This window comes from Engystomops pustulosus, chromosome 8 (genome assembly GCF_040894005.1).
Source record: "Engystomops pustulosus chromosome 8, aEngPut4.maternal, whole genome shotgun sequence".
Classification (NCBI taxonomy): domain Eukaryota; kingdom Metazoa; phylum Chordata; class Amphibia; order Anura; family Leptodactylidae; genus Engystomops; species Engystomops pustulosus.
In genome coordinates this window covers 19,929,771-19,955,856 of record NC_092418.1, presented here as the reverse complement: position 1 = coordinate 19,955,856, position 26,086 = coordinate 19,929,771, and the positions used below count along the sequence as shown (strand labels likewise).

General features: G+C 44.4%; 1 protein-coding gene across 2 annotated transcripts; it reads right to left on the bottom strand.

Annotated features, from left to right (window-relative positions):
* Positions 1-1,119: 1,119 nt before the first annotated feature.
* AQP8 (aquaporin 8) lies at positions 1,120-18,859 on the bottom strand. 2 transcript variants are annotated; one of them, XM_072120079.1, is made up of 6 exons: positions 18,720-18,859; positions 5,883-6,141; positions 3,661-3,787; positions 3,329-3,543; positions 2,552-2,686; positions 1,120-1,999 (listed from the first exon to the last, which is right to left on the bottom strand). In XM_072120079.1, the coding sequence occupies exons 2-6, from the start codon at positions 6,131-6,133 to the stop codon at positions 1,957-1,959; spliced, it is 771 nt and encodes a 256-aa protein (XP_071976180.1). In that variant the 5' UTR covers positions 6,134-6,141; positions 18,720-18,859; the 3' UTR covers positions 1,120-1,956. The 2 variants fall into 2 exon arrangements, with proteins under 2 accessions (XP_071976180.1, XP_071976179.1); XM_072120078.1 differs by lacking the exon at positions 18,720-18,859 and adding an exon at positions 9,793-9,943.
* Between the last annotated feature and the right edge of the window lie 7,227 nt (positions 18,860-26,086).

Genomic DNA, 26,086 nt, shown 5'->3' with positions numbered 1-26,086 from the left:
GTGTGTATTATGAGGTTCTGCAGCAGCTGAGGTGTGGATTATGAGGTTCTGCAGGACCTGAGGTGTGTTTTATGAGGTTCTACAGCACCTGAGGTTTGTATTATGAGGTTCCACAGAACCTGAGATGTGTATTATGAGGTTCTGCAGCACCTGAGGTGTGTATTATGAGGTTCTGCAGCAGCTGAGGTGTGGATTATGAGGTTCTGCAGGACCTGAGGTGTGTACTATGAGGTTCTACAGCACCTGAGGTTTGTATTATGAGGTTCCGCAGAACCTGAGATGTGTATTATGAGGTTCTGCAGCAGCTGAGGTTTGTATTATGAGGTTCCGCAGCACCTGAGGTGTGCAATATGAGGTTCTGCAGCACCTGAGATGTGTATTATGTGGATCCGTGGCAGCATGAGGTGTGTATAACGATGTTCTGCAGCAGCTGAGGTGTGTATTATGAGGTTCTGCAGGACCTAAGCTTTGTAGCAGTGGTCAACAATAGTTGGCTTGGGGGGAGGTGCATATTTTAAGGTTTGTCCTGTTGGTCAAATGACCAAGAAACTGCTCTGGGTGTAGGTTTGGGCTCTGATTATTAGAGTGGTCTAGGGTCTCAGTATTACAGTGGTCGGGGCTGGAGTCTGATTATTACAGTGGTCTGGGGTCTGACTATTACAGTGGTCTAGGGTCTCAGTACCACAGTGGTCTGGTCGAGGGTCCTGATTATTAGAGTGGTCTGGGGTCTGACTATTACAGTGGTCTGGGTTTTGATCATTACAGTGGTCTAGGGTCTCAGTATTACAGTGGTCTGGTCTGGGGTCTGATTATTACATGTGGTCCTGTTGGGGGTCCTGATTATTACAGTGGTCTGGGGTCTGATTATCACAGTGGTCTTGTCGGGGGTCCTGATTATTAGAGTGGCCTGGGGTCTGACTATTACAGTGGTCTGGGTTTTGATTATTACACTGGTCTAGGGTCTCAGTATTACAGTGGTCTGGTCTGGGGTCTGATTATTACATGTGGTCTGGGGTCTGATTATCACAGTGGTCTTGTCGGGGGTCCTGATTATTAGAGTGGCCTGGGGTCTGACTATTACAGTGGTCTGGGTTTTGATTATTACACTGGTCTAGGGTCTCAGTATTACAGTGGTCTGGTCTGGGGTCTGATTATTACATGTGGTCTGGGGTCTGATTATCACAGTGGTCCTGTTGGGGGTCCTGATTATTACAGTTGTCTGGGGTCTGATTATCACAGTGGTCTTGTCGGGGGGTCTGACTATTACAGTGGTCTGGGTTTTGATTATTACACTGGTCTAGGGTCTCAGTATTACAATGGTCTGGTCTGGGATCTGATTATCACAGTGGTCTTGTCGGGGGTCCTGATTATTACAGTGGTTTGGGGTCTGATTATCACAGTGGTCTTGTCGGGGGTCCTGATTATATAATGCCCATGACCCAGCAGACAAGGGATAAGAATAGCATATAGTATAATTACAAGACTATAGTAGATAGAACCACACGGTGGTTAGTACGTCTGGGGCAGCTATAGTAAAGCTTTAGCTTCCTGTGACTTGCATACTGCTATGTAGTGCTCTGCTTGCCTTAGGGAGAGTGAAAGCAATCCCAGAATCCTTTGAGCCTGTAGCAGTCATTTGCATAAACTGAGGTTTACAAGGTCCATATTTCAGAGCAGGTAAGTAGGTAAGAGCCTCCCCTAGTGGTGCTCGGCCCGAGGTGTCAGCAGTGACTGGGTCTCCTCGGCATCACCTTTAGACTCCTGGCATTGGGTGAGTGTATGTGGGTGTAGAGGGGGGCTGGTCGGACCCTCTCTCCAGGTATTCATAGCCATCTGTGTGAGTTCATGGGGTGGAACACAAGTCTCTTGTTCTGTAGAAGTGAATTGGTTATCAGCGCCCCCTGCTGGCGGGGCAGGAGGAGCCCGGAAGTCGGAGGAGAGACTCTTTGCATTACGTCACTTCAGAAACAGGCGGATTTTCGGGTCTCCGAACAATAACCTTACAAAAAAAAGATAAGAGCGGGAGTTACCATCTTGATTATTCATTGCATGGCGGTTGTATTTGGGAATTGTATGGCGCCATTATTTCATCACGCGCCATTATTTCATACAGCTTCACTCGGGAGTCGAGTGGTCACTCATACAATCCACAGCGCTCATCGCTGATTATCTGGCCATGGCGTGGCGATATTATGTGGGCATGGTATGGCGGTATTATTTATACACTATACTAATAGTTACTTAATGATAATATAAATAATGATAATTATTTGGAGGGTAGGTGGCCATTCATACCGCTCACCGCACATATCATTTGGGTGTTGTATGTAGCATAGGGCACTGTATGGCGGTATTATTTATACACTATGTAAGGGTATTATACTAATAGTTACTATATGATAATATAAATAATGATAATTATGTGGGGGGTAGGTGGCCATTCATATTGCTCACTGCATATCATTTGGGTGTTGTATATAGCATTGTTTGAGCACTGTATGGCGGTATTATTTATACACTATGTGAGGGTATTATACCAAAGTATATTTACCTTATTATTCCTCCAACTAGTAGACCACCAATCATGGGTCCAACCCAGTATATCCAGTGATATGCCCAGTAATTGGCCACCACAGCAGGACCGAAGGCTCTGGCGGGGTTCATGCAGGCTCCAGAAATGGCCCCTCTGAAATACATCAAGGACAAAATGTGAAAATCAGGAGCCACACAGAAAACGGGAGCCATGATCTTCCAGAAACGGTTATCATGGAGTGGAGTTGTGTGTGTAGGAGAACATCTACTCCAATATAAATCCTATGGGCACAGGTGACTCTGTATTGTTATAAGCTTTGGAGAAGCGAATTCTAAAGAAAAGGTGCAGCACTAGAGAAGAATGCGAAAAAGATGATCAAAGATGAGGAAAGAAGAATGTTTTGTCTTGAATCTTGGTCAAAAGATTATAGTTGCAGATGCTTATGTTGGATTTAAAGAGGAGGTTCCCACCACCACCAGTAACTCCAACTCTTACCTCCATTCACAGACGTCGCTCCAGTGATTCTGGAGGATTTGGAATTTTTTCTCTAGCCCCTATAATTTCCGAGCAATCAGTTCTGCTAAGTTTGGAATCCAATTCTTTACAGTCAGGTAGGTGGTCATTGCTGCCCCCCTGACAGTAGGGATCGGAATTAGCATATTGGATTGTGATACCATAGTAGGCGATTGCTCGGGAACTGTGCGGGCTAGAGAGAAAATTCCAACTGCGCTGGAATCCGTGGAACGAGGTCTATTAGAGGAGGTGAAGAGTAGGAGGTGAGAGGTTTTTACTTACCCAGCCAAGATGTCCACGGCCACAGTGAATCCTATGCAGAACGGGGCCAGAGGAGTGGCCGTCTTATTATTGATGGCTCCCATGCAGACAGCGAGCACCAAGAACAATGTCATGACTATCTCCGCCCCAAGGGCCCGGGGAACCTGGCTATCACTGGTCACAACATTAAAGGCAGCTCCGCCGGCGCTGGTGTAGTTGTTTTCCAATGTCAGAGCCTGGAAAATACACAGCAGGTAAGTGGAGAGACCTGACAGATAGGTACAAGGCACCATATATGTATGAACACTGCCCTAGACTGCTGGTACTGCCCTAAGTGCTACGTGTTGTCATACCTTGGCAAGTGCCGCTCCAATCATCCCTCCGCAAAGTTGGCAAATCCAGTATGGCACCACCAGGATCATATTGAGTCCTCCGATGATAAAGGCGCCCAGGGACACCGCAGGGTTAAAATGTCCACCACTAAAATCATAAAGATAAGTAATGAGATGAGAGGTCTGCACCTCCCCATCCCCACCCCGGCCCACCAGGACATTATAGACTCTGGGTTGTGTGCACTGGGAACAGTCAGGATTTGTTATGGTGAGAAGGAAAGTCCCAACGCAGGGATTGGAATAGTGGGAGTGACATCGCCTCCAGGTGGACATAGATAGATAGTGACCCGTGTACTCGGCAGGTGTAGGGCTGTGTACTGCACACATAATAAGTGACTGGATACAAGGAGATGTCGTGGCTCCTTATCTCAGCGGCCGCTGCACTCAGCCATAACAGTTTACCTTTCTCTTCTCTGATGCCGGTTAATGGTTACAAGAAATAGAGACGTAAATTCACACCACAGCCGCCGAACCCCAGTAATGGTAATAATGTCCCTGTCCTGTACCCCAAGTGTCAGCGTGTCCCTGTCCTGTTCCCCAAGTGTCAGCGTGTCCCTGTCCTGTCCCCCAAGTGTCAGTGTGTCCCTGTCCTGTACCCCAAGTGTCAGTGTGTCCCTGTCCTGTCCCCCAAGTGTCAGCGTGTCCCTGTCCTGTCCCTCAAGTGTCAGCGTGTCCCTGTCCTGTCCCCCAAGTGTCAGCGGTTCCCTGTCCTGTCCCCCAAGTGTCAGCGGTTCCCTGTCCTGTCCCCCAAGTGTCAGCGGTTCCCTGTCCTGTCCCCCAAGTGTCAGCGTGTCCCTGTCCTGTCTCCCAAGTGTCAGCGTGTCCGTGTCCTGTCCCCCCAAGCGTCAGCATGTCCCTCTCCTGTCCCCCAAGTGTCAGCGTGTCCCTGTCCTGTCCCCCCAAGTGTCAGCATGTTCCTGTCCTGTCCCCCCAAGTGTCGGCGTGTCCCTGTCCTGTCCCCCAAGTGTCAGCATGTTCCTGTCCTGTCCCCCAAGTGTCAGCGTGTCCCTGTCCTATCCCCCCAAGTGTCAGCGTGTCCCTGTCCTGTCCCCCAAGTGTCAGCGTGTTCCTGTCCTGTCCCCCAAGTGTCAGCGTGTCCCTGTCCTGTCCCCCAAGTGTCAGCGTGTCCCTGTCCCCCAAGTGTCAGCGGTTCCCTGTCCTGTCCCCCAAGTGTCAGCGGTTCCCTGTCCTGTCCCCCAAGTGTCAGCGTGTCCCTGTCCTGTCTCCCAAGTGTCAGCGTGTCCGTGTCCTGTCCCCCCAAGCGTCAGCATGTCCCTCTCCTGTCCCCCAAGTGTCAGCGTGTCCCTGTCCTGTCCCCCCAAGTGTCAGCATGTTCCTGTCCTGTCCCCCCAAGTGTCGGCGTGTCCCTGTCCTGTCCCCCAAGTGTCAGCATGTTCCTGTCCTGTCCCCCAAGTGTCAGCGTGTCCCTGTCCTATCCCCCCAAGTGTCAGCGTGTCCCTGTCCTGTCCCCCAAGTGTCAGCGTGTTCCTGTCCTGTCCCCCAAGTGTCAGCGTGTCCCTGTCCTGTCCCCCAAGTGTCAGCGTGTCCCTGTCCTGTCCCCCAAGTGTCGGCGTGTCCCCGTCCTGTCCCCCAAGTGTCAGCGTGTCCCCGTCTTGTCCTCCAAGTGTCGGCGTGTCCCCGTCCTGTCCCCCAAGTGTCGGCGTGTCCCCGTCCTGTCCCCCAAGTGTCGGCGTGTCCCCGTCCTGTCCCCCAAGTGTCAGCGTGTCCCTGTCTTGTCCTCCAAGTGTCAGCGTGTCCCTGTCCTGTCCCCCAAGTGTCAGCGTGTCCCCGTCCTGCCCCCCAAGTGTCAGCGTGTCCCTGTCTTGTCCTCCAAGTGTCAGCGTGTCCCTGTCCTGTCCCCCAAGTGTCAGCGTGTCCCTGTCCTGTCCCCCAAGTGTCAGCGTGTCCCTGTCCTGTCCCCCAAGTGTCAGCGTGTCCCTGTCCTGTCCCCCAAGTGTCAGCGTGTCCCTGTCCTGTCCCCCAAGTGTCAGCGTGTCCCTGTCCTGTCCCCCCAATCTCAGATTCTTTTAGTAAGTCCCCGGTACATTGTCTTGTCCTTGTTATTCCTGTAGTGGAGCCTGGGAATGTGATATACGGTCACTGGTGTTGGGGTTATGGAGTATATGATATATGGTCACTGGGGTATATATATATATATATATGGTCTCAGCAGGGACATTTACCTGATGCCTCCGAGGATGGCGATGGTGAGTCCTAGGGCGAGTCCGTGGGCCAGTGCCGGCTGGAGTCTGCCTGTGTCCGGTGAACTCTCAATGACGGAAAGGCACCCGACAAACACGAAGAGGGTGGTGCCCAGCAGCTCGGCCAGACACGGCTGCACATAAACCTCAAACCAGTGGGGCTTTTTCTCCTTTTGGGGTGCAATTTCTTCCATTTCTTTGAAGTTCATGTTCCCGAGTTCTGTGTCCATCATGGCTGAATCTAGTGAACAGAAAACAACAATATATATAGTATATGGTGCCATTCTGTGTATACAGCTCCTGCACTGGTCGATGTGTCTCCATGGTTACAGACTACAAACAAACCAAGATGCTGCATTCCTGTATTACAGTAAAAGTCACCACATGTATGTAATAATGTAAGACTACACAGGGTTGGTTTGTAGTCTGTAACCATGGAGACACATAGACCTGCAGAGGAGCTGTATACACAGCACTTTCATATAAAGTAGCACAGGTTGGCTGTTGCACATCTATGTGACTGTGTGATGGGATATTTTGGGTGCAGTAATTGGATCACATCCTAAAAACGTGACTGAAGTTATAATTGGAAAGAGCACTAAGGGATAAGATGGTGTTTGCGCTCCACATACAGACGCTCAGTTTTGTTTGCCTTGTGCAGACAGGTTTTCCCAAGGTGACCCCCTTCCTGTAAACTGCTTAATCTGTGCAATCGGGGAGCTATTTATAATCCAGACACCTTATGTACATAGTCCACAAAAACCCAAATTCATAGCTACACGCACTCCCTGCCAGCTTTATGTCTCCTACTGCCAGAGACTTCAAGGGATCTTGCACTTTGGGGGAACATAAAGGCATATTCATCACTCCTGTAGCACCTCCGCAGGCAGATTGGGGTTTTGCACATTTTTGGATTTATTTAGTAGTTCCCCCTATGCACTTTTGTTCCAAACCATAATATATGTACAGAATGTCAGGTCATAACTGGGTTCTGTGTAGGTGGACCCTTCATCAATGGGTTCTGTGTAGGTGGACCCTTCATCAATGGGTTCTGTGTAGGTGGACCCTTCATCAATGGGTTCTGTGTAGGTGCACTCTTCCTCAATGAGTTCTCTGTAGGTGGACCCTTCATCAATGGGTTCTGTGTAGGTGGACCCTTCATCAATGAGTTCTCTGTAGGTGCACTCTTCCTCAATGGGTTCTCTGTAGGTGGACCCTTCATCAATGGGTTCTGTGTAGGTGGACCCTTCATCAATGGGTTCTGTGTAGGTGCACTCTTCCTCAATGGGTTCTCTGTAGGTGGACCCTTCATCAATGGGTTCTGTGTAGGTGGACCCTTCATCAATGGGTTCTGTGTAGGTGGACCCTTCATCAATGGGTTCTGTGTAGGTGAACTCTTCCTCAATGAGTTCTCTGTAGGTGGACCCTTCATCAATGGGTTCTGTGTAGGTGGACCCTTCATCAATGAGTTCTCTGTAGGTGCACTCTTCATCAATGGGTTCTGTGTAGGTGGACCCTTCATCAATGAGTTCTCTGTAGCTGCACTCTTCATCAATGGGTTTCCTTGTAGGTGGACCCTTCATCAATGAGTTCTCTGTAGGTGCACTCTTCATCAATGGGTTCTGTGTAGGTGGACCCTTCATCAATGGGTTTCCTTGTAGGTGGACCCTTCATCAATGGGTTTCCTTGTAGGTGGACCCTTCATCAATGGGTTCCATGTAGTTGGACCCTTCATTAATGGGTTCCGTGTAGTTGGACCCTTCATCAATAGATTTTGTGTAGGTGGACCCTTCATCAATGGGTTCCAAGTAGCTGGACCCTTCATCAATGGGTTCCGTGTAGTTGGACCCTTCATTAATGGGTTCTGTGTAGGTGGACACTTCATCAATAGGTTCCATGTAAGTGGACCCTTCCTTCACTGGATAATCCTCATGTGAAGGTACAATCTAGGACTGAAGGCATCTGTGTGATAGCTCAGGTGAGTGATCTTTGATTTCTGACCTAAGCATTTTCCCTTATCTACAATTCCTAGGAGATTTATATCACAGTCACCGCTGGCAATGTGCAGGATCGCCCTATTCGAGGTACAAGATCTTCTACGGGTGAGAACACAACGCTTGGGGGCTTTTGATATGGGTAAAATGAAGTCAGCAACTTTCAGGTCAAGTTTCCTTTTCATGACGTGTCCCATTTATGACCCCATCCAAGTGATTTACACCCCCCCCCATCCCAAACAATTATCCATATTACAGTAATATCAGTCTCTATACTTTCCTAATAGCCGCAATCTTCTCCATAATATAATGACAGAGATTATCTCCGCTCTATACTCTATGGGGGTATATATTATGACGCAGGCTAGGGGCACATTTCTCTATAAGGGGGCGCGTCTTAAAGGGGTAGTCCATATTACCAAAAAATTCCCCAAAATATATTTACTCACAGAGTGTCCTGCTGCATGAATAGGATTTTAGAAACCATCAACAAGCAGGGGGAGGGGGGAGTGGATCTGTACCTCTTCATACTAGGTGCATGTTTGCTGCCTTATATGCATTATAGGGTCCCGGGTTGGTTCTGGCACCTATCGTGGGCGTTAACCATTTCAATGCTGTCAGCGTGTGGGTGCCAACATTTTGGCTGAGATTGTTGCCCTCCTACCCCCGGTGATGTCATCGGGGGGCAACAAAGGGTCATGATGACAGCAAGGAATCTCCGTTAGACTGCACACCGGATCCGTAATGTTCTATGAGTAAGAGACTGAAACAGTTGGACTGTGAATTCAGTCATATTGCAGCATATGGGAGGACTGATCAGACCCCCTAGGGTTCAGTTACCCGAGGAGGTCTAAAAATAGAGTAAAAAAAAAATATTTAAAAAAAATTTTAAATTCACAAAAAACTAAGAAGTTTACCCCCTTTCCCTTGAAATGATATCAAACTAAACAAAGAAAATCACACACACGTTCTGTATCGTTACATCCTATAATTCCTGATCTATCAAATCGTACATTTTTTTTCCTAGCAGTGAACCTGATAACGGAAAATAGCGCCAGAATGCTGACACTTTACTGCCCTTTAGCAATACATAACATTTTAAATAAAAAATAATCCAACGATTGTCCCAAAAAAGGTGGCAATTAAAAAATCAGCTCGTCCCGGCAAAAAAATGACCCCTCATAAAACTCCGTACACCGAAGTACGAAAAGGTTATGTGTCAGCGTACGGAAAACTGGGAAGATTTTTATTTTTACAAAAAATTAAAATTTTTAAAAATCTATTAAAACATAAAACCTACAGTATATCAATTTAGTATCTCTGTGATGATACCGAACCAAAAAATACATAAGAGGTGCCATTGGGAGCGCACAGAGCCCACAAGAAGGTGACGCAAATGTGTTTTAACCACATTTGGATTTTTTTTCCCCATTTCCCAATACACGGCACCGAATATTAAAAACCATCACTAGGAGGTACAATTTGTTACACAAAAAACAAGTCCTCATTATGCTCCGTACACAGAAAAATAAAAAAAGTTATGGATTTCTGAAGTAGGGGAGCGTAAAAGGGAAACAAACAAAAAAATTATGAAAAAGGGCTGTGGTGTTAAGGGGTTAATGTCGTCCCCCTATAGAGGGAAGTTAAAATTCTTCAAAAGACAAATTAGGTGGTGAGATTTGGGAAAAATTGTGGGTTTCCCCCAGCTACAATGTGAAGAAATCGCACATTTAATCGGGAAGGTTTATCCCCCCACCCAATGCTCGGTGCTGAGCTAAAAAGCCAAAATTATCTAATAATTACCCAAAAAGGCATAAAAAATTAAAGTAAAAAAAAATACATGACAGCTATTATTACATAACAGTTTGTATAGTGTTAAGTTTTCTGAGTTTACTTACCGGGATGTCCGCCTGGAGATGTCTTCACCTATGACAGGACCTTCTAGACTGACTCCATGTGAAGATGTTGTCTCAAGTACTTTACTTCTCCTTATGAAAAGCAATAAAATGCAGCAGCCGAGTCCGGGGCGACCAATCACACTCGCCTCTAATGTGCTCTTATCTCAATCATTTCTCAAGTCAATAATCTTCCTGCCAAGAAGGTAAATGAGTTGCCCTCCCTCCTATGTCGGCTCCTGTGCCCTCCCAGGCAGCGGGACGGGGAGCAATATACTCAAGGATCAAGACAGGAGGAGATCACAAGGTTCTAAATCCATAAGTAACACGCGGCCAATGAATAAGAGGGACAATAAGATCCTGAGCAGGCAACGATCTGCCCATAGGCTATTAGTATGTGGTCTCTTCAAATGCCACCAGCGCAGATGTGACCCTATGGGGTGAGGTCCTACTAGACCTCTACTCAGGTCCTGTGGTATCTGGAACCAAGACATTATCAGCGAATCTTGGATCAGACTTAGTTTTCAGGCAGATGATGGATGGGGAAATCTAAAGGCTAGTCATCACCTTGAAGTTTTTGACATGTTCCTCACACCATTCCTGAATATTTTTATAATGTGGCCCGGGGAATGAAAGGAGGTAGTGTAGGTGTAGTGTTATGGTGAGGGAGTAACATGTTATCAGGAGCCAAGGTTGTCCATTGGAATGGTCATTCCGATTGCATCCACCAGGGTCTTTTCCAAGTGGTACATTTGGGTCACCCTGGGCATTCTGAATGGTTTTAGACTAAACCCTTAACTCTTCCCATGTCCCTAGAGACCAGGAGGCCCCACACATGTAAGTTCACCAGATCGGATGTCAGCACAACACTGGATCATGGAACCAGGGAGAAGCGGGATGAAGACCTACATCTTTCTAGTCCACCCCTTGGTGTGAGGTGGAGATGTCCTACTCTTTCTGGTCAAGTTCTTCCACATTTATCCCATCATCACAAGATAATCAGTATTATTAACGACACCTTTCAATGACATTAATGTTATTCCAGGAAGTTGTACATGAAGGTGGAGAGAACCTTTAAAGGGGCAGTCCTGTTAGGACCTCACATGGAGGACAACCACTATCACCGGAGATTCCTCCTTCTGATCTGTTCTGGTGTCTTTGATGGTCCATTGTGTGAATAGCGACCTGATGATAGTTCTGTCCCCCCCTCCCCCAGCATTAGGATGCAATAAATGTCTTCACTCCGCGCGGCGTGATTAATGTGCCCACCACCATGAAAATGTCGGCGTCTGCACTTTCCCAGTATGGAGGGAATAAATACAATGAACATGGAGCTGACGACTGCAGAATCCACGCGTCATCTGATAAGTCTACGATTCCGGCAGACTATAGAGATATGGGAGATGTGACACCATGGAGGCATCATGGGCCCTTGAATGGAGGACACAAAGGGGCACATTTACTTACCCGGTCCCTGCGCGATCCCTGAACAGGACTGTCTGACGAGGATGAACTCTGCCACAATTCATGAAGATCATGCGCCCGATATCCTGCATGTGTCGCTTCCCTGCTCAGGCCCGCTGGCGTTCACCTTCTTCTTCCCGATGCATGTAAGTGCTTGGGCTTGCGACACAATTTTTAAGTTACATCCTGCAGTTTGTCCAAAACCGTCAGTTCGCCCGACGGCCTGCTCTGTGTCGGATGAAAGCCGGCACCAAAATCCGATCGTGTGCGCCAAAAATCCCTTTTAAATACCTGTCCCAGCGGCTCAAAACGGAAATCGTGGGGATGTCCGACGAAAGTGCAGTCCCCGGAGCCCTTAGTAAATGAGCCCCAAAGTGTCTAAACACTTTAAGGGCAACCCATTCTGAATAGTGTAATGCTTCAGATTCCCTGCGGAGGCGCTGTAGGAGAATTGAACACTAGTTGATTTGTAACCCAAAGCCAAGGTTACATTTACTAAAGGTCCTGACCCCCTGCAGCACCCCTGCAGGTGAAAAAAGGCATTACACTGTTTTCAATCAAAACTACAATGTAATTCATGGATATTCCGGGTCCTCCAAGACGAGAGATGCTCGTTCTAGAGATGACACATTTTATAGATGTTTCTCAGGGGAATCCTGATCATTCTAGATTGGACTAAAATCCTGGATGGATGTTATAATCTTGTGAGTAAATTTTTCGAATTCTTCCAGATGTCACAATTCTCACCTCACATTCCACGTTATTTCACAATTTCATAGTTAGATACTGAATGGCCGCTACGAGCAGTGACACTTCAGCTGAGATTTATCACTGGATTTCACAACATGGACCTAACCTGTGAATCCTGAGAGGCACGAGGTGGAAAATTACCCTAGCGCACACGGGACTCCTCTCCGTGCCCGCAGCCATGGCACCAGCGCTTTACGAGCTGCAGAGTCATGACTTGTCAGGGGCAGCGGGTTATATCTCGCTAAACAGCAGCATCCATCAGATTTACAAGACGTTCTGTGTTTCCTTTAGACGGGGAGGTAATTTTCCATGGTGCAGATAATTGGAAGACCCAACAAGAATTGCACAATTTGTGCCGAATTTATCAAAAATCCAGCAAAGGTGTAATAAATTTGGCTCCACATAGACCCATAAGACACTTTTCATACATCACTGCTTCAACTCATAGAACAGACTGGATTAAAATTGTCTTATCTCTTTTGCAGATCTACATGTCACCGTGGTTACAGACTACAAACAAACCCTGTGTAGTCTGCCCAACCTAACCTATGGCTTGACTTTCAAATTTCAGCAGTCCAGACCTTGGCTTATGCCTGACCCTTCTTCACCTGGTGTCCAGTGTTTCGCCCTTAGTCAGGTTATGCAGAGACTAAATCAAGAGGTAGTGACCTGGTCTCCACCCTGTAGTGAAATTCAATCTAGGGGTTAAACAGTAAAAACCAGAGAGATCTCTAAAGTCCAAAGTCAATCCAGTTATATAAGGCAGCGGAACCACAACCAGCAGATTGTAACAATGTTGCCGCAAGTAACAGACTACACGAGCTGTGTCGTAGTCTGCAACCATGGAGAGGCACAGATTTGCATCTGAACTTTATATACAAAACAGAGATAACTTTATTGAATCCTATCTTCATGCTGTATATTTTAATAGTGAAACACATACATAATAGTCTATGCGCCGCAGCGAGCTCTTGACAGTGAGTGCACACTTATACTCTACTCCACTTTAAGGGCATCTTGCTTCATAGTTCACATTCTTGTAGTAAATGCAGCGCCGCAGCACTTAACCAGTTAACCATATTATAATTTTTTTTTTAAATGTAGGAACAATAGGGTCTGTGTAGTGAGGAGCGATGGGGGGGGGGAGTATAGTCTCTGCCTCGGAGAAGTGCTGCCCATTACATGTAATAATACACAGGGATGGGCATTGTGGCACCCAGTAATCACATAAAAGGGAGGGGGTATCCGTCTGGTATGAGGTCCCTGCTGCTCCTGGAATAGCATTTCGAGGAATTAACCTCTTCACCACCTTTCATAGATGTAACGGAGCCTGGAGAAGATGGAATGGAATAATGGAACCTGTGGCTATCCCATGTCACCAGCGCTATGACCCCTTAAAAAGTTGGGGCATTCAAACTTTGCTTTCCAGTCTGTCCTATTCCCATCTGGAAATGCTCCATGTTTGGTTGAGGTTTTAACATATTCTGGCCCCATTTTACACCATCAACTGAGCTTCGATACTCATAGTGACAGTCGTTGAATCAGGATTCTACATGTGGGGAGTCATGGGGGTCTGGCCACGTGTTCTTTTACTTTTTTGCACTTGTGATCCCAATTTTTGCAATTTTTTTTCCCTATCCAATGATTTTCAGCCTTTCCCAAACCCTGAGATGTGCTGATGGGTGCGGGTGCATGTCCTTACTACCATGCAGATAAGTGACTCTGCACCACCCTGCTTTATGATCTTTGTTACGCAGTCACCATCAATTACCTGCACCATATACATTCATGTTCCTTGATGTTAATCCGTCCGGGCTTAAGGCTGAATGTCAAAGAACTTTCCAGAACCAAAAAAACAGAGGAGAATTATTCAGTTCAAGGCTACATGGTGACACCCAGGACGTCATTACGTGGACCATCTGTGAGGTGGAAGCCTTCTCAACCCAATGGGTCTTCCAATGTAGAAAGCTTCTGAATCTTCTCCAAGTGCTCCTCACACTGCTGTTCTCTCATAGAACAAAATATTATCTGTACATTCTTACAAGTTCTAGATTTTACAGATGTGACGGAGTGAGAGAGGGCAGACGCCAAGGAAAATTACTGAAAGAAAATCTATTTTACACTTGGATAACAAAACACTGAGCGGGCAGAGTGCCAGGAGGAGATAAAGCCACCAGAGACACCAGACACTGGAGGAAAATCTCATAGAAAGAGAGAAGTATTATATGAAGATAAAATATTAGAATATAGTTCCTTAGGAAGGAAGGGGCACAGTATTGTCTTTTATTAGTGACTATAGTTTCCCGTTTACACATCATATTCCTGCCCCTTATTTACTATAGGATCTTATTTGAGAACTAAATGTGTGTACGGGGCTGCAAATACCCTTATGGAAACACTGTAAAGAAGTCTTATACAGGGCCGGCGTTAGGGGCGGTAAGTTGGGCATTTGCCCAGGGACCCCTGTCCTAAAGGGGCCCCTTGAACGTGGACTTTTCTGGGCAGAGGATGTATTGCTCCTTTAATACCCCTATAATACCCCCTTATCATGCAGGACTAAAGGGAACAATCTTACTGTTCATAAAATAGTTCTATTTTGGGGCCCTAATTTCAGTTTTGCCCAGGGCCCCACTTTGTCTAAATCCGGCCCTGGTCTTATACAGTATGTTTTGATAAGTACAGTTCCTCAGGGGTGGAGCTTCAGAAAAGCATTTTCTTATTGGTGCTTTGTATGTGTCATGCTCCACCCTAGCAGAGCCTGCACAGGTTTATATATCAGTATTTTACACTGTTTGCTGTGATGAGAACATATTTTATATACATGGATTGTTTATTTTTGAAAACTTGCAACTATTTTTGTGCATCATCTTGTGGAGGACTCTCAGGTGTGGGTGAAAGGTGTAGGTACCAGTCATTAGGATATGTGTGGCGTAGTGACTACTATCGGACATGGCCCAGCAGCTATGGTTGGTCTCATCGGGTCACCACTACCACTGTACCGTAGATGCAGCTCAGTCAATCCACTAGGGCATCAGTCTGACAGATTGGATACGGAGGTCACGCCGTGGATCTGTACATTCCTTTATCTTTCTCAATAGGTTTGTGTTTATTGTCTTAGTGTAAAGTGATAGCACTTTATGTGGCAGTAATAAAACAACTATTTATTGTGGCTCTTATCACCGCTGTGTAAAAGTGCATGGCGGCCTTACTCTACACACCGTAACCCCTGCGCCTTCTATGGTCTGTCCATGTCACATCCTTAAAGAACATCTACCACCAGGATGAAGGACTGTATGCAAATGAGCCTCGGTGGCTCCAGGCTCCATAGGTGTTATTGGAGCCTGAAGCCCCTCACCCTGGTGGTAGATGTCCTTTAAGATCTCTATGGCACAGCTTGGTAATGGTTTTCTTTTCCACACCAGGGGTTCACTTCCGAATTCCCTAATTTTATATTGCCTTCACTGGTTGTTGTTCAGATTAAGATCCTTACAATGTAAGCCAAATATCAGTAATAACAACCAATAATATGTGAAGGCGTCATTCATGGGCAAAACACAGTAAGTAATGAGTTAAAAGTTGCCAGTACACGGAGGTGCGCATGTGCAGGGCACAGGGTATAAGGGCTGAGCATAAGAAACGGTAATATGCATTATGTATCCCCTTCCTACCAGTACATGGAGGTGCGCATGTGCAGGGCACAGGGTATAAGGGCTGAGCATAAGAAACGGTCATATACATTATGTATCCCCTTCCCACCAGTACATGGAGGTGCGCATGTGCAGGGCACAGGGTATAAGGGCTGAGCATAAGAAACGGTAATATACATTATGTATCCCCTTCCCACCAGTACATGGAGGTGCGCATGTGCAGAGCACAGGGTATAAGGGCTGAGCATAAGAAACGGTAATATACATTATGTATCCCCTTCCCACCAGTACATGGAGGTGTGCATGTGCAGGGCACAGGGTGTAAGGGCTGAGCATAAGAAACGGTAATATTACATTATGTATCCCCTTCCCACCAGTACATGGAGGTGCACATGCGCAGGACACAGGGTATAAGGGCTAAGCATAAGGAGGAACAGTAATATACATTATATATCCCCTTCCCCCATTACATGGAGGCACGCATGCGCAGGACACAGGGTATAAGGGCTAAGCATAAGGAGGAACAGTTATATACATTATATATCCCCCTCCCCAGTACTTGTAGATGCCCAGGACACAGGGTATAAGGACAGAGAATGTTCCCAAACTGGTGGATGATGCAAGACTCTCAGAGAAGGAAACTGTGGATAGAATTGTGACAACTTTTGGCCGCATGTAATAAACCATTCAATTTAGAGCAGTAATGAGCTGGAGGAGGAGTGTGACCTACTTTTCTATAAAAGTTTATTTTCTTGCATATAACTTTCTAATTGATGGATGCAGAATGAAAAAAAAAACAAAATCACAGCCAAAACTGGACGTGGACCAGAAAACTTACCTCAGACCACCTCAGCCTCCCATAGACAATGCAGACAAGCGGGAGCCACACAGATCAGGGCTCTTCCTTATGGGGGGATATTCAGGTACAAAGGGAAAAAGGGGCTTTTGTTTGTAAATATTATATTTTACCCTTCACTATTTTGTGGATGATGATTAGAGAAGAGGGAACTGATAGTACCTCATGTCACCAATGTGAATGGTGACCTGAGATGTCCCATAGGAGTGGATGGAGTGATAGACCTCAGAGGACTTGCAGGCCCCCATTCACATGTAAAGAGCCCTGAGCAGTAGCCACCAGCCACAGCAAGCGATTGCCAGAGGTAACAGGACCACCGGACGCCAATCTCGCTCCAGTCATCCAGCTGTGTCTATGGCCGCGGTGCCAGCTGTATAAACTGAGCGGGCAGCTATACGATGAGTGGAAACAAATGGATATCTGATGACCAAGTGAGTAAGAGCTCGCCCCTTATCACTCGTAGGCGCAGGTAATTACTGTGACGTCCAAGTCCCTACGTTTATCACACCCAGGTTCTGCTGGCACAAGGCGACACGGTTCTGAATGGAGCCTTTTGTTGTGGAAGTTTCCGGACTATGGGAAGTGATGGCGTGTAGACACGACTGTGCCCTAATTCGGAGATAACCTTGAAGGACAACCCCCACACGTCTGTAGAGCGGAGACCATGTGCCAAGAGGGAGCGCCCGCCTGGCCGGAACAGAGCGATCCTGGGTGAATGGAGCTGATAATCTACAAGATATTATACCGCCAAGTTTCCAGAGACGTCATTATGGAAGTGTTTGCCCAAAGTGGTTTCTTTTTTGCTGCGTTTCTATTGATTATGGTCCAATTGGACCAAATCTTATATCCTCCCCATGGAGGTAAGTCCGATAACAGGAGGGTAAATAGAGCAAAGGAGGAAAAAAAATTAAAGAAATATTCCACACGAATAGTTACTTTAAATTTGTACATTACAAAAATTGGCCGCTTTACCTCATGTTTTTATAATCTGTGTAACTGTGGGGGCAGGACATGAGGTAATTTACCAATATACATATCAAAACTATTAGTAGATGTAAAGTGAGGCCTCCTGTCTTTTACCTCATCAGCCAGACATTCCTGACCATAAAATGGCGGCTGATGGAGGGTCATGTGATCTCTATCTGTCCATGAACAATCGCCCTGTCAGGATCTTATGATAGAATTCATGAAGAGAAGATCAAGGTCCATGGTCAGATAGAGACCACATGACCCTCCATTTGCCGCCATTTTATGGTCAGGAATCTCTGGCTGATGAGGTAAAAGACAGGAGGCTTCACGTTACATGTCTTTTACCTCATCAGCCGGACATTCCTGTCCATAAAATGGCGGCAAATGGTGGGTCATGTGATCTCTATCTGTCCATGAGCAATCGCCCTATCAGGACCTTGATCTTATACTCAGGAATACTATCATAAGGTCCTGCAGGACATTTGTTTATGGTCAGAGATCACATGACCCTCCATCTGCCGCCATCTGTCCAATCGCCCTGTCAGAACCTTATGATAGAATTCATGAAGAGAAGATCAAGGTCCTTGGACATTTAGAGATCACATGACCCTCCATCTGCCGCCATTTTATGGACAGGAATGTCTGGCTGATGAGGTAAAAGACCGGAGGCTTCACTTTACATCAACTTTCCATCAGCGCGTAGATCAATGGAAACACAAGGAGCTTACACCAAGGCGTCAAACACACTGTAAGACACAGTTCAGACCTGGGATCTTATCTCTGATAACAGAACATTATTAGATACAATACACACTATTGCATGTTCTTGTGCTCCCTGGATGTGTGATCTGCTGTCTATTAAATGACATAGACAGAACATTAATAAAAAATCTGAAGGATTGCGGCACAGGAGCAAACTACAATCCTGGAATATTAATCCATATTTCAGTGTCCTGCTGCTACTAACAACATACACAAAGGTAGGAAAATACCCAACTGTGGCTGCAAAGAGCACAGCAGTGTGAGGACACCCCCAGCACACTTGAGAAAGACGATATATGGATTTATCACAGTCCTGCTGCTACTAACAACACCTATTAAAGGTACGATAAGACATCTCTCCAGGAACAATACCTTACACTGGCTGCCGTACATGCATGCATGGTCACACCTGCTGCTGACAGGTTCCTTTGTACATTAGCTTCCAAGTTACTCAGTTGGTTAAATTGGCTGCATCTCCTTACCCCTTTCCACTTCTGGATAGAGATGGGCTCCAGGATATAGTAGACGATCACTGATAATGGAACATTGTGGATAGAACTTTCCGTCTGTCTGTATCGGCGCTGGGGAAGGAATGAGTGAGGTGACATTACCAGCTCATCTGTAGATAATCCCGGGGACGGTACTTAATCAGACAGTTCATCTCAGTGTCACCTGACAGGCACAGGTCACCGGGGTAGAGCGGTACACACGGAGCACATGCACAACACACCACCAGGGAAAACCTTCTAAAAAATTTTTTTTTTGCAAGGATAAAAAGTAATGAAGTGCCTGCAAGATTAGTTTCAGAAGTAGGAAGATCACATATGTTCTAAAGGGGCAAAAATGGGAGAGTCCTTAGAGGATATCCATATTATTCCCATTAAGAGGGGCTAATCTGCACGGGGCCGATCCGTGGCTTATCCCTCTAGGATCACAGAGAAAAACGGCATGTAACATCTTCTTACTATAGAATCATCTTTCTTATGATGACCGATGACCTTTTACCCAACAACAGTGTCTGTCCGTGCCACGGGGGGCAACGTCTGTAAAAGGGAACCTTAAATCTTTTGGAAACATTAACACTAAACTCTAAGGGTCCATTCACACGCGGTATGCCCGCCGTGCACTGGAGAGGAGGAGGAGGTGATAGAGCATGCACTATCTTTTTGCGGTGTGCGGATCGGTGTGCCGCTATTGCCGTCTATGGGGACGTACATGCGGATGCATGTACGTCCCCGCAGACGGCCATGTGAATGCGCCCTAAGACCAATTATAAGATGGACCATATTACCCATCAGTCCCCACTGGAGGAAGGACCATCAAGTCTTGGATGTAAAGTTTTCCAGCCAGGTTGCAAAATCTAGTGGAGAACCATTCCAGGGAAATTCAAAGAAGGAAACTTTGAATCCATTGGACACCATGAGAATGACTTGGAATACAAACTATATAATGGAGGTTCTAATACTCAGCATCAGTGTCCAGAGTCATCATGGCCTGTGGAGATTTGAGTCCTTCCAACCTTGTTCCAAAGTCTGATGGATAGACATCACAGAAGCCATGTTCATATTAAGTTTGCGTAATGGACACCTTCATAAAGAAATGTATCAGCATGGCCTGACCTAGGATCAGGGCTCTTATGGCTTGGTAGACACACATCTTGGTAGACACACATCCAGCCATGTTCCAAAAACCAATCGGAAGCCATTCCCGGGAGATCTAAAAAAAAAAAAAGAACTGAAGCTCACATTTGTTGGCCACTCTTATGATTAACTGGGAGACCAACTATGAGATAAACTTCATACCCAGCATCAGATTATAGATCAAAGGTTGCACAACTTTCCAGTCAGGATTCAAGATCTGAAGGAAAGTAATATCTGGGAGATACATAAGCAACCTTAGATCCACTGGGCATTCTTATTACGCAAGGCCAACCATGAGCTAGGCCGTGTTACCCAGCATCACTGCCCATTCATCGCTCGATGGACACACAGACCAGCCATGACCCAAAATCTGAAGGAAACACCTGGTAGATACATAAAAAGCAACCTTAAATCCATTGGACATCTATTGATGAACCAGGAGGACAACTTTACACAAGGGTCTTTTGCTCCGCATCTGTTGTAATACTCATGAAGGTTTGTGGTGGTGTGACTCCTTCCAAAATCTGATGGAGAACCCAACACAGAACTGACAAGGGAACCCAAATCCAGTGACGAACTGGAATGACTTACCCTTTACCAATGCTCATCTAATAACAAAAAATTCTCCAGACATGTTCCAAAATAAGAAGGAAAGTTTTTCCAGAATTGACGCAGAGATGAAATATATGAAATTTAAAAACGTTGAAAGACGCAATGTTGAACTGGAAGGTCTACTATGATCTAGACCTTCTTGCCCGGCATCAGAGACCCTTCTTAGTAGGACTCCAAGGGCTCCATGGAACTTTTCAGCCACGTTCCAAAATTCAAAGCTTAAGCCATAGATGTGAGGTTCACAAAAGTCCATTGGACACTTTTATGATGGACAACTATGACCAAGCATGAGCGTCTATTCTTAGTAGGACTTGACGGAACTTTTCAGCCATGTCCCAAAATTTGAAGGCAAGCCATACACGGGAGGCCAACCTTAAATCCATCGGACACTTCTGACGTTCAGGAAGTCCAACTTTACCCAAGAATCAATGTCCATACGGTTAGTGGAGATCTGAATTCTTCCACCCATGTGACAAAATCTCAGAGTTGATGTTCCTGTGAGGTCCATAAGTGGGAAGCTTAGATGATGAAAGGAAACGTTTCAGCCTTGCCCTTCGTCAGTGCCCATCCCGTAGACCCCTGTGTCTCGTGTATAGTACATCATGCCCACATGAGTGACCCAGTTATGGCCGTCAGGCTGCCCATTCTCTCTGCATTAGCAAACCACAGGAGATCGGAAGAGAATTGACTGCAATCTTCCTCACGGGCTAAGTGCCTTCTTTGTAAAGGAAAGGTGCCAATCTACAAACTAAGTCATTCAAGTGCTCTAAATACGAGCCTCTCCGTCCTGCTAAGTGCTGCCATACGCAGTGGAGCAATTACCCGCTACCAGTCTCTCTGTGTCATTACTGTGTTGTATTTCAGAGAAGGGGCACTTAAGATGTTTTCAGGCAGTACGGTGCCAACTCCTTCCACACAAGGTCACCGCTAAAATGGCGAGATCAACAACAAACACAACTCAAGAGCCACCAGGATTCAAGGGGGAAAATGAATATTAAGTGTAGACATAAGGTTATTGTAAGCTCTCGAGTAAAAGGTGCAGCCGCATTATAGACCCCAATGAGACATTCCTGATATAAGAGAATAATAATACCGTCTGCAGAAGAACACGGATAGACAGAGAATGACTGATAGCAGCATGTGCAATACAGGTGGCAGTATTATATTAGTTATATTCCTGTACATAGGGGGCAGTATTATAGTAGTTATATTCCTGTACATAGGGGGCAGTATTATAGTAGTTATATTCGTGTACATAGGGGACAGTATTATAGTAGTTATATTCCTGTACATAGGGGGCAGTATTATATTAGTTATATTCTTGTACATAGGGGGCAGTATTATAGTAGTTATATTCTTGTACATAGGGGGCAGTATTATAGTAGTTATATTCTTGTACATAGGGGGCAGTATTATAGTAGTTATATTCCTGTACATAGGGGGCAGTATTATAGTAGTTATATTCTGGTACATAGGGGGCAGTATTATAGTAGTTATATTCTTGTACATAGGGGGCAGTATTATAGTAGTTATATTCCTGTACATAGGGGGCAGTGTTATAGTAGTTATATTCTTGTACATAGGGGGCAGTATTATAGTAGTTATATTCTTGTACATAGGGGGCAGTATTATAGTAGTTATATTCTTGTACATAGGGGGCAGTATTATAGTAGTTATATTCTTGTACATAGGGGACAGTATTATAGTAGTTATATTCCTGTACATAGGGGGCAGTATTATAGTAGTTATATTCTTGTACATAGGGGACAGTATTATAGTAGTTATTTTCTTGTACATAGGGGGCAGTATTATAGCAGTTATATTCTTGTACATAGGGGGTAGTATTATAGCAGTTATATTCCTGTATTGAGGGGGCAGTATTATAGTAGTTATATTCCTGTACATAGGGGGCAGTATTATAGTAGTTATATTCTTGTACATAGGGGGCAGTATTATAGTAGTTATATTCTTGTACATAGGGGGCTGTATTATAGTAGTTATATTCTTGTACATAGGGGGCAGTATTATAGTAGTTATATTCCTGTACATAGGGGCCAGTATTATAGTAGTTATATTCCTGTACATAGGGGCCAGTATTATAGTAGTTATATTCCTGTACATAGGGGCCAGTATTATAGTAGTTATATTCCTGTACATAGGGGCCAGTATTATAGTAGTTATATCCCTGTACATAGGGGGCAGTATTATAGTAGTTATATCCCTGTACATAGGGGGCAGTATTATATTAGTTATATTCTTGTACATAGGGGGCAGTATTATAGTAGTTATATTCTGGTACATAGGGGGCAGTATTATATTAGTTATATTCTTGTACATAGGGGGCAGTATTATAGTAGTTATATTCTGGTACATAGGGGGCAGTATTATATTAGTTATATTCTTGTACATAGGGGGCAGTATTATAGTAGTTATATTCCTGTACACAGGGGGCAGTGTTATAGTAGTTATATTCTTGTACATAGGGGGCAGTATTATAGTAGTTATATTCTTGTACATAGGGGGCAGTATTATAGTAGTTATATTCTTGTACATAGGGGGCAGTATTATAGTAGTTATATTCTTGTACATAGGGGGCAGTATTATAGTAGTTATATTCTTGTACATAGGGGACAGTATTATAGTAGTTATATTCCTGTACATAGGGGGCAGTATTATAGTAGTTATATTCTTGTACATAGGGGACAGTATTATAGTAGTTATATTCTTGTACATAGGGGGCAGTATTATAGTAGTTATATTCTTGTACATAGGGGGTAGTATTATAGCAGTTATATTCCTGTATTGAGGGGGCAGTATTATAGTAGTTATATTCCTGTACATAGGGGGCAGTATTATAGTAGTTATATTCTTGTACATAGGGGGCTGTATTATAGTAGTTATATTCTTGTACATAGGGGGCAGTATTATAGTAGTTATATTCTTGTACATAGGGGGCAGTATTATAGTAGTTATATTCTTGTACATAGGGGGCAGTATTATAGTAGTTATATTCTTGTACATAGGGGACAGTATTATAGTAGTTATATTCCTGTACATAGGGGGCAGTATTATAGTAGTTATATTCTTGTACATAGGGGACAGTATTATAGTAGTTATATTCTTGTACATAGGGGGCAGTATTATAGTAGTTATATTCTTGTACATAGGGGGTAGTATTATAGCAGTTATATTCCTGTATTGAGGGGGCAGTATTATAGTAGTTATATTCCTGTACATAGGGGGCAGTATTATAGTAGTTATATTCTTGTACATAGGGGGCTGTATTATAGTAGTTATATTCTTGTACATAGGGGGCTGTATTATAGTAGTTATATTCTTGTACATAGGGGGCAGTATTATAGTAGTTATATTCTTGTACATAGGGGGCAGTATTATAGTAGTTATATTCTTGTACATAGGGGGCAGTATTATAGTAGTTATATTCCTGTACATAGGGGGCTGTATTATAGTAGTTATATTCTTGTACATAGGAGGCAGTATTATAGTAGTTATATTCCTGTACATAGGGGAAGTATTATAGTAGTTATATTCCTGTACATAGGGGGCAGTATTATAGTAGTTATATCCCTGTACATAGGGGGCAGTATTATAGTAGTTATATCCCTGTACATAGGGGGCAGTATTATAGTAGTTATATCCCTGTACATAGGGGGCAGTATTATAGTAGTTATATCCCTGTACATAGGGGGCAGTATTATAGTAGTTACCTTATATACTCGAGTATAAGCCTAGTTTTTCAGCACAAAATTTGTGCTCAAAAACCCTAACTCGGCTTATATTCGAGTCAACTAAAAAAATAAAGACAAAACTCACCTTTCTGACGTCACCCGTAGGTCCTCTTCTGTCTGAGACAGAAGAGGACCTATGGGGGACGTCGGAAAGATGAGTACAGTGTTATTTTTTTTCCTACTACAGGGGCTGGGCAGGTTGTATGCTAAAGGGGCTGGCAGACTATATACTGGAAGGCTGTAACCAATGCATTTCCCACCCTCGGCTTATACTTGAGTCAATAGGTTTTCCCAGTTTTTTGTGTTGAAATTAGGGGTCTCGGCTTATACTCGAGTATATACGGTATATCCCTGTACATAGGGGGCAGTATTATAGTAGTTATATCCCTGTACATAGGGGGCAGTATTATAGTAGTTATATCCCTGTACATAGGGGGCAGTATTATAGTAGTTATATCCCTGTACATAGGGGGCAGTATTATAGTAGTTATATCCCTGTACATAGGGGGCAGTATTAAAGTAGTTATATCCGTGTACATAGGGGGCAGTATTAAAGTAGTTATATCCGTGTACATAGGGGGCAGTATTATAGTAGTTATATTCGTGTACATAGGGGGCAGTATTATAGTAGTTATATTCGTGTACATAGGGGGCAGTATTATAGTAGTTATATTCGTGTACATAGGGGGCAGTATTATAGTAGTTATATTATTGTACATAGGGGGCAGTATTATAGTAGTTATATTATTGTACATAGGGGGCAGTATTATAGTAGTTATATTCCTGTACATAGGGGGCAGTATTATAGTAGTTATATTCTTGTACATAGGGGGCAGTATTATAGTAGTTATATTCTTGTACATAGGGGGCAGTATTATAGTAGTTATATTCTTGTACATAGGGGGCAGTATTATAGTAGTTATATTCTTGTACATAGGGGGCAGTATTATAGTAGTTATATTCTTGTACATAGGGGGCAGTATTATAGTAGTTATATTATTGTACATAGGGGGCAGTATTATAGTAGTTATATTCCTGTACATAGGGGGCAGTATTATAGTAGTTATATTCTTGTACATAGGGGGCAGTATTATAGTAGTTATATTCTTGTACATAGGGGGCAGTATTATAGTAGTTATATTCTTGTACATAGGGGGCAGTATTATAGTAGTTATATTATTGTACATAGGGGGCAGTATTATAGTAGTTATATTATTGTACATAGGGGGCAGTATTATAGTAGTTATATTCCTGTACATAGGGGGCAGTATTATAGTAGTTATATTCTTGTACATAGGGGGCAGTATTATAGTAGTTATATTCTAGTACATAGGGGGCAGTATTATAGTAATTATATTCCTGTACATAGGGGGCAGTATTATAGTAGTCATATTCCTGCAGGTGGGGTCAGTATTTTAGTACTATTATATACGATTATAAACAGCATATGAAACTTACCTACAATACTTATCTCAGCCTGTCCTTCCCTAAAAATATACAGTGTAACCTCTTCAAGAAGACCTCCCAATTCTGCACAAAATAATGGTCTTTTAAAAGAGTAAAAAGACCATAGAGTAGAATGGAAAAAATAGGTCAATATTTAAGGGGATATTCTGGATTGGTCTCAGTGTATATAGATGCTGCACGTGTGGTCCAGCCAGGGATGAGCTATAGTAAGTTAATCGGCTCAATGTAAGGAAACTTGTGCGTAGGACCCTGGATAAGGAGGATTGTAGTTCCTTGAAAGCTTTGCATAGATTAACTCCAGCTCTGACATCACTTGTTTGTATACACATTTGCTTCTCATCCGTCCATCATCATCTTATCCTATGTACTACCCTGGACTCC

Bases quoted from the DNA above. Each gene is read 5' to 3' on its own strand.
- AQP8 (XM_072120079.1), bottom strand. From the start codon at position 6,133: ATGATGGACACAGAACTCGGGAACATGAACTTCAAAGAAATGGAAGAA. The intron at 3,788-5,882 runs GTAAATGTCCCT...TTATGATTTTAG, and splicing joins GCCATCCTCGGAGGCATCAG to TGGTGGACATTTTAACCCTG. The intron at 2,687-3,328 runs GTAAGTAAAAAC...GATGTATTTCAG, and splicing joins GCCGTGGACATCTTGGCTGG to AGGGGCCATTTCTGGAGCCT.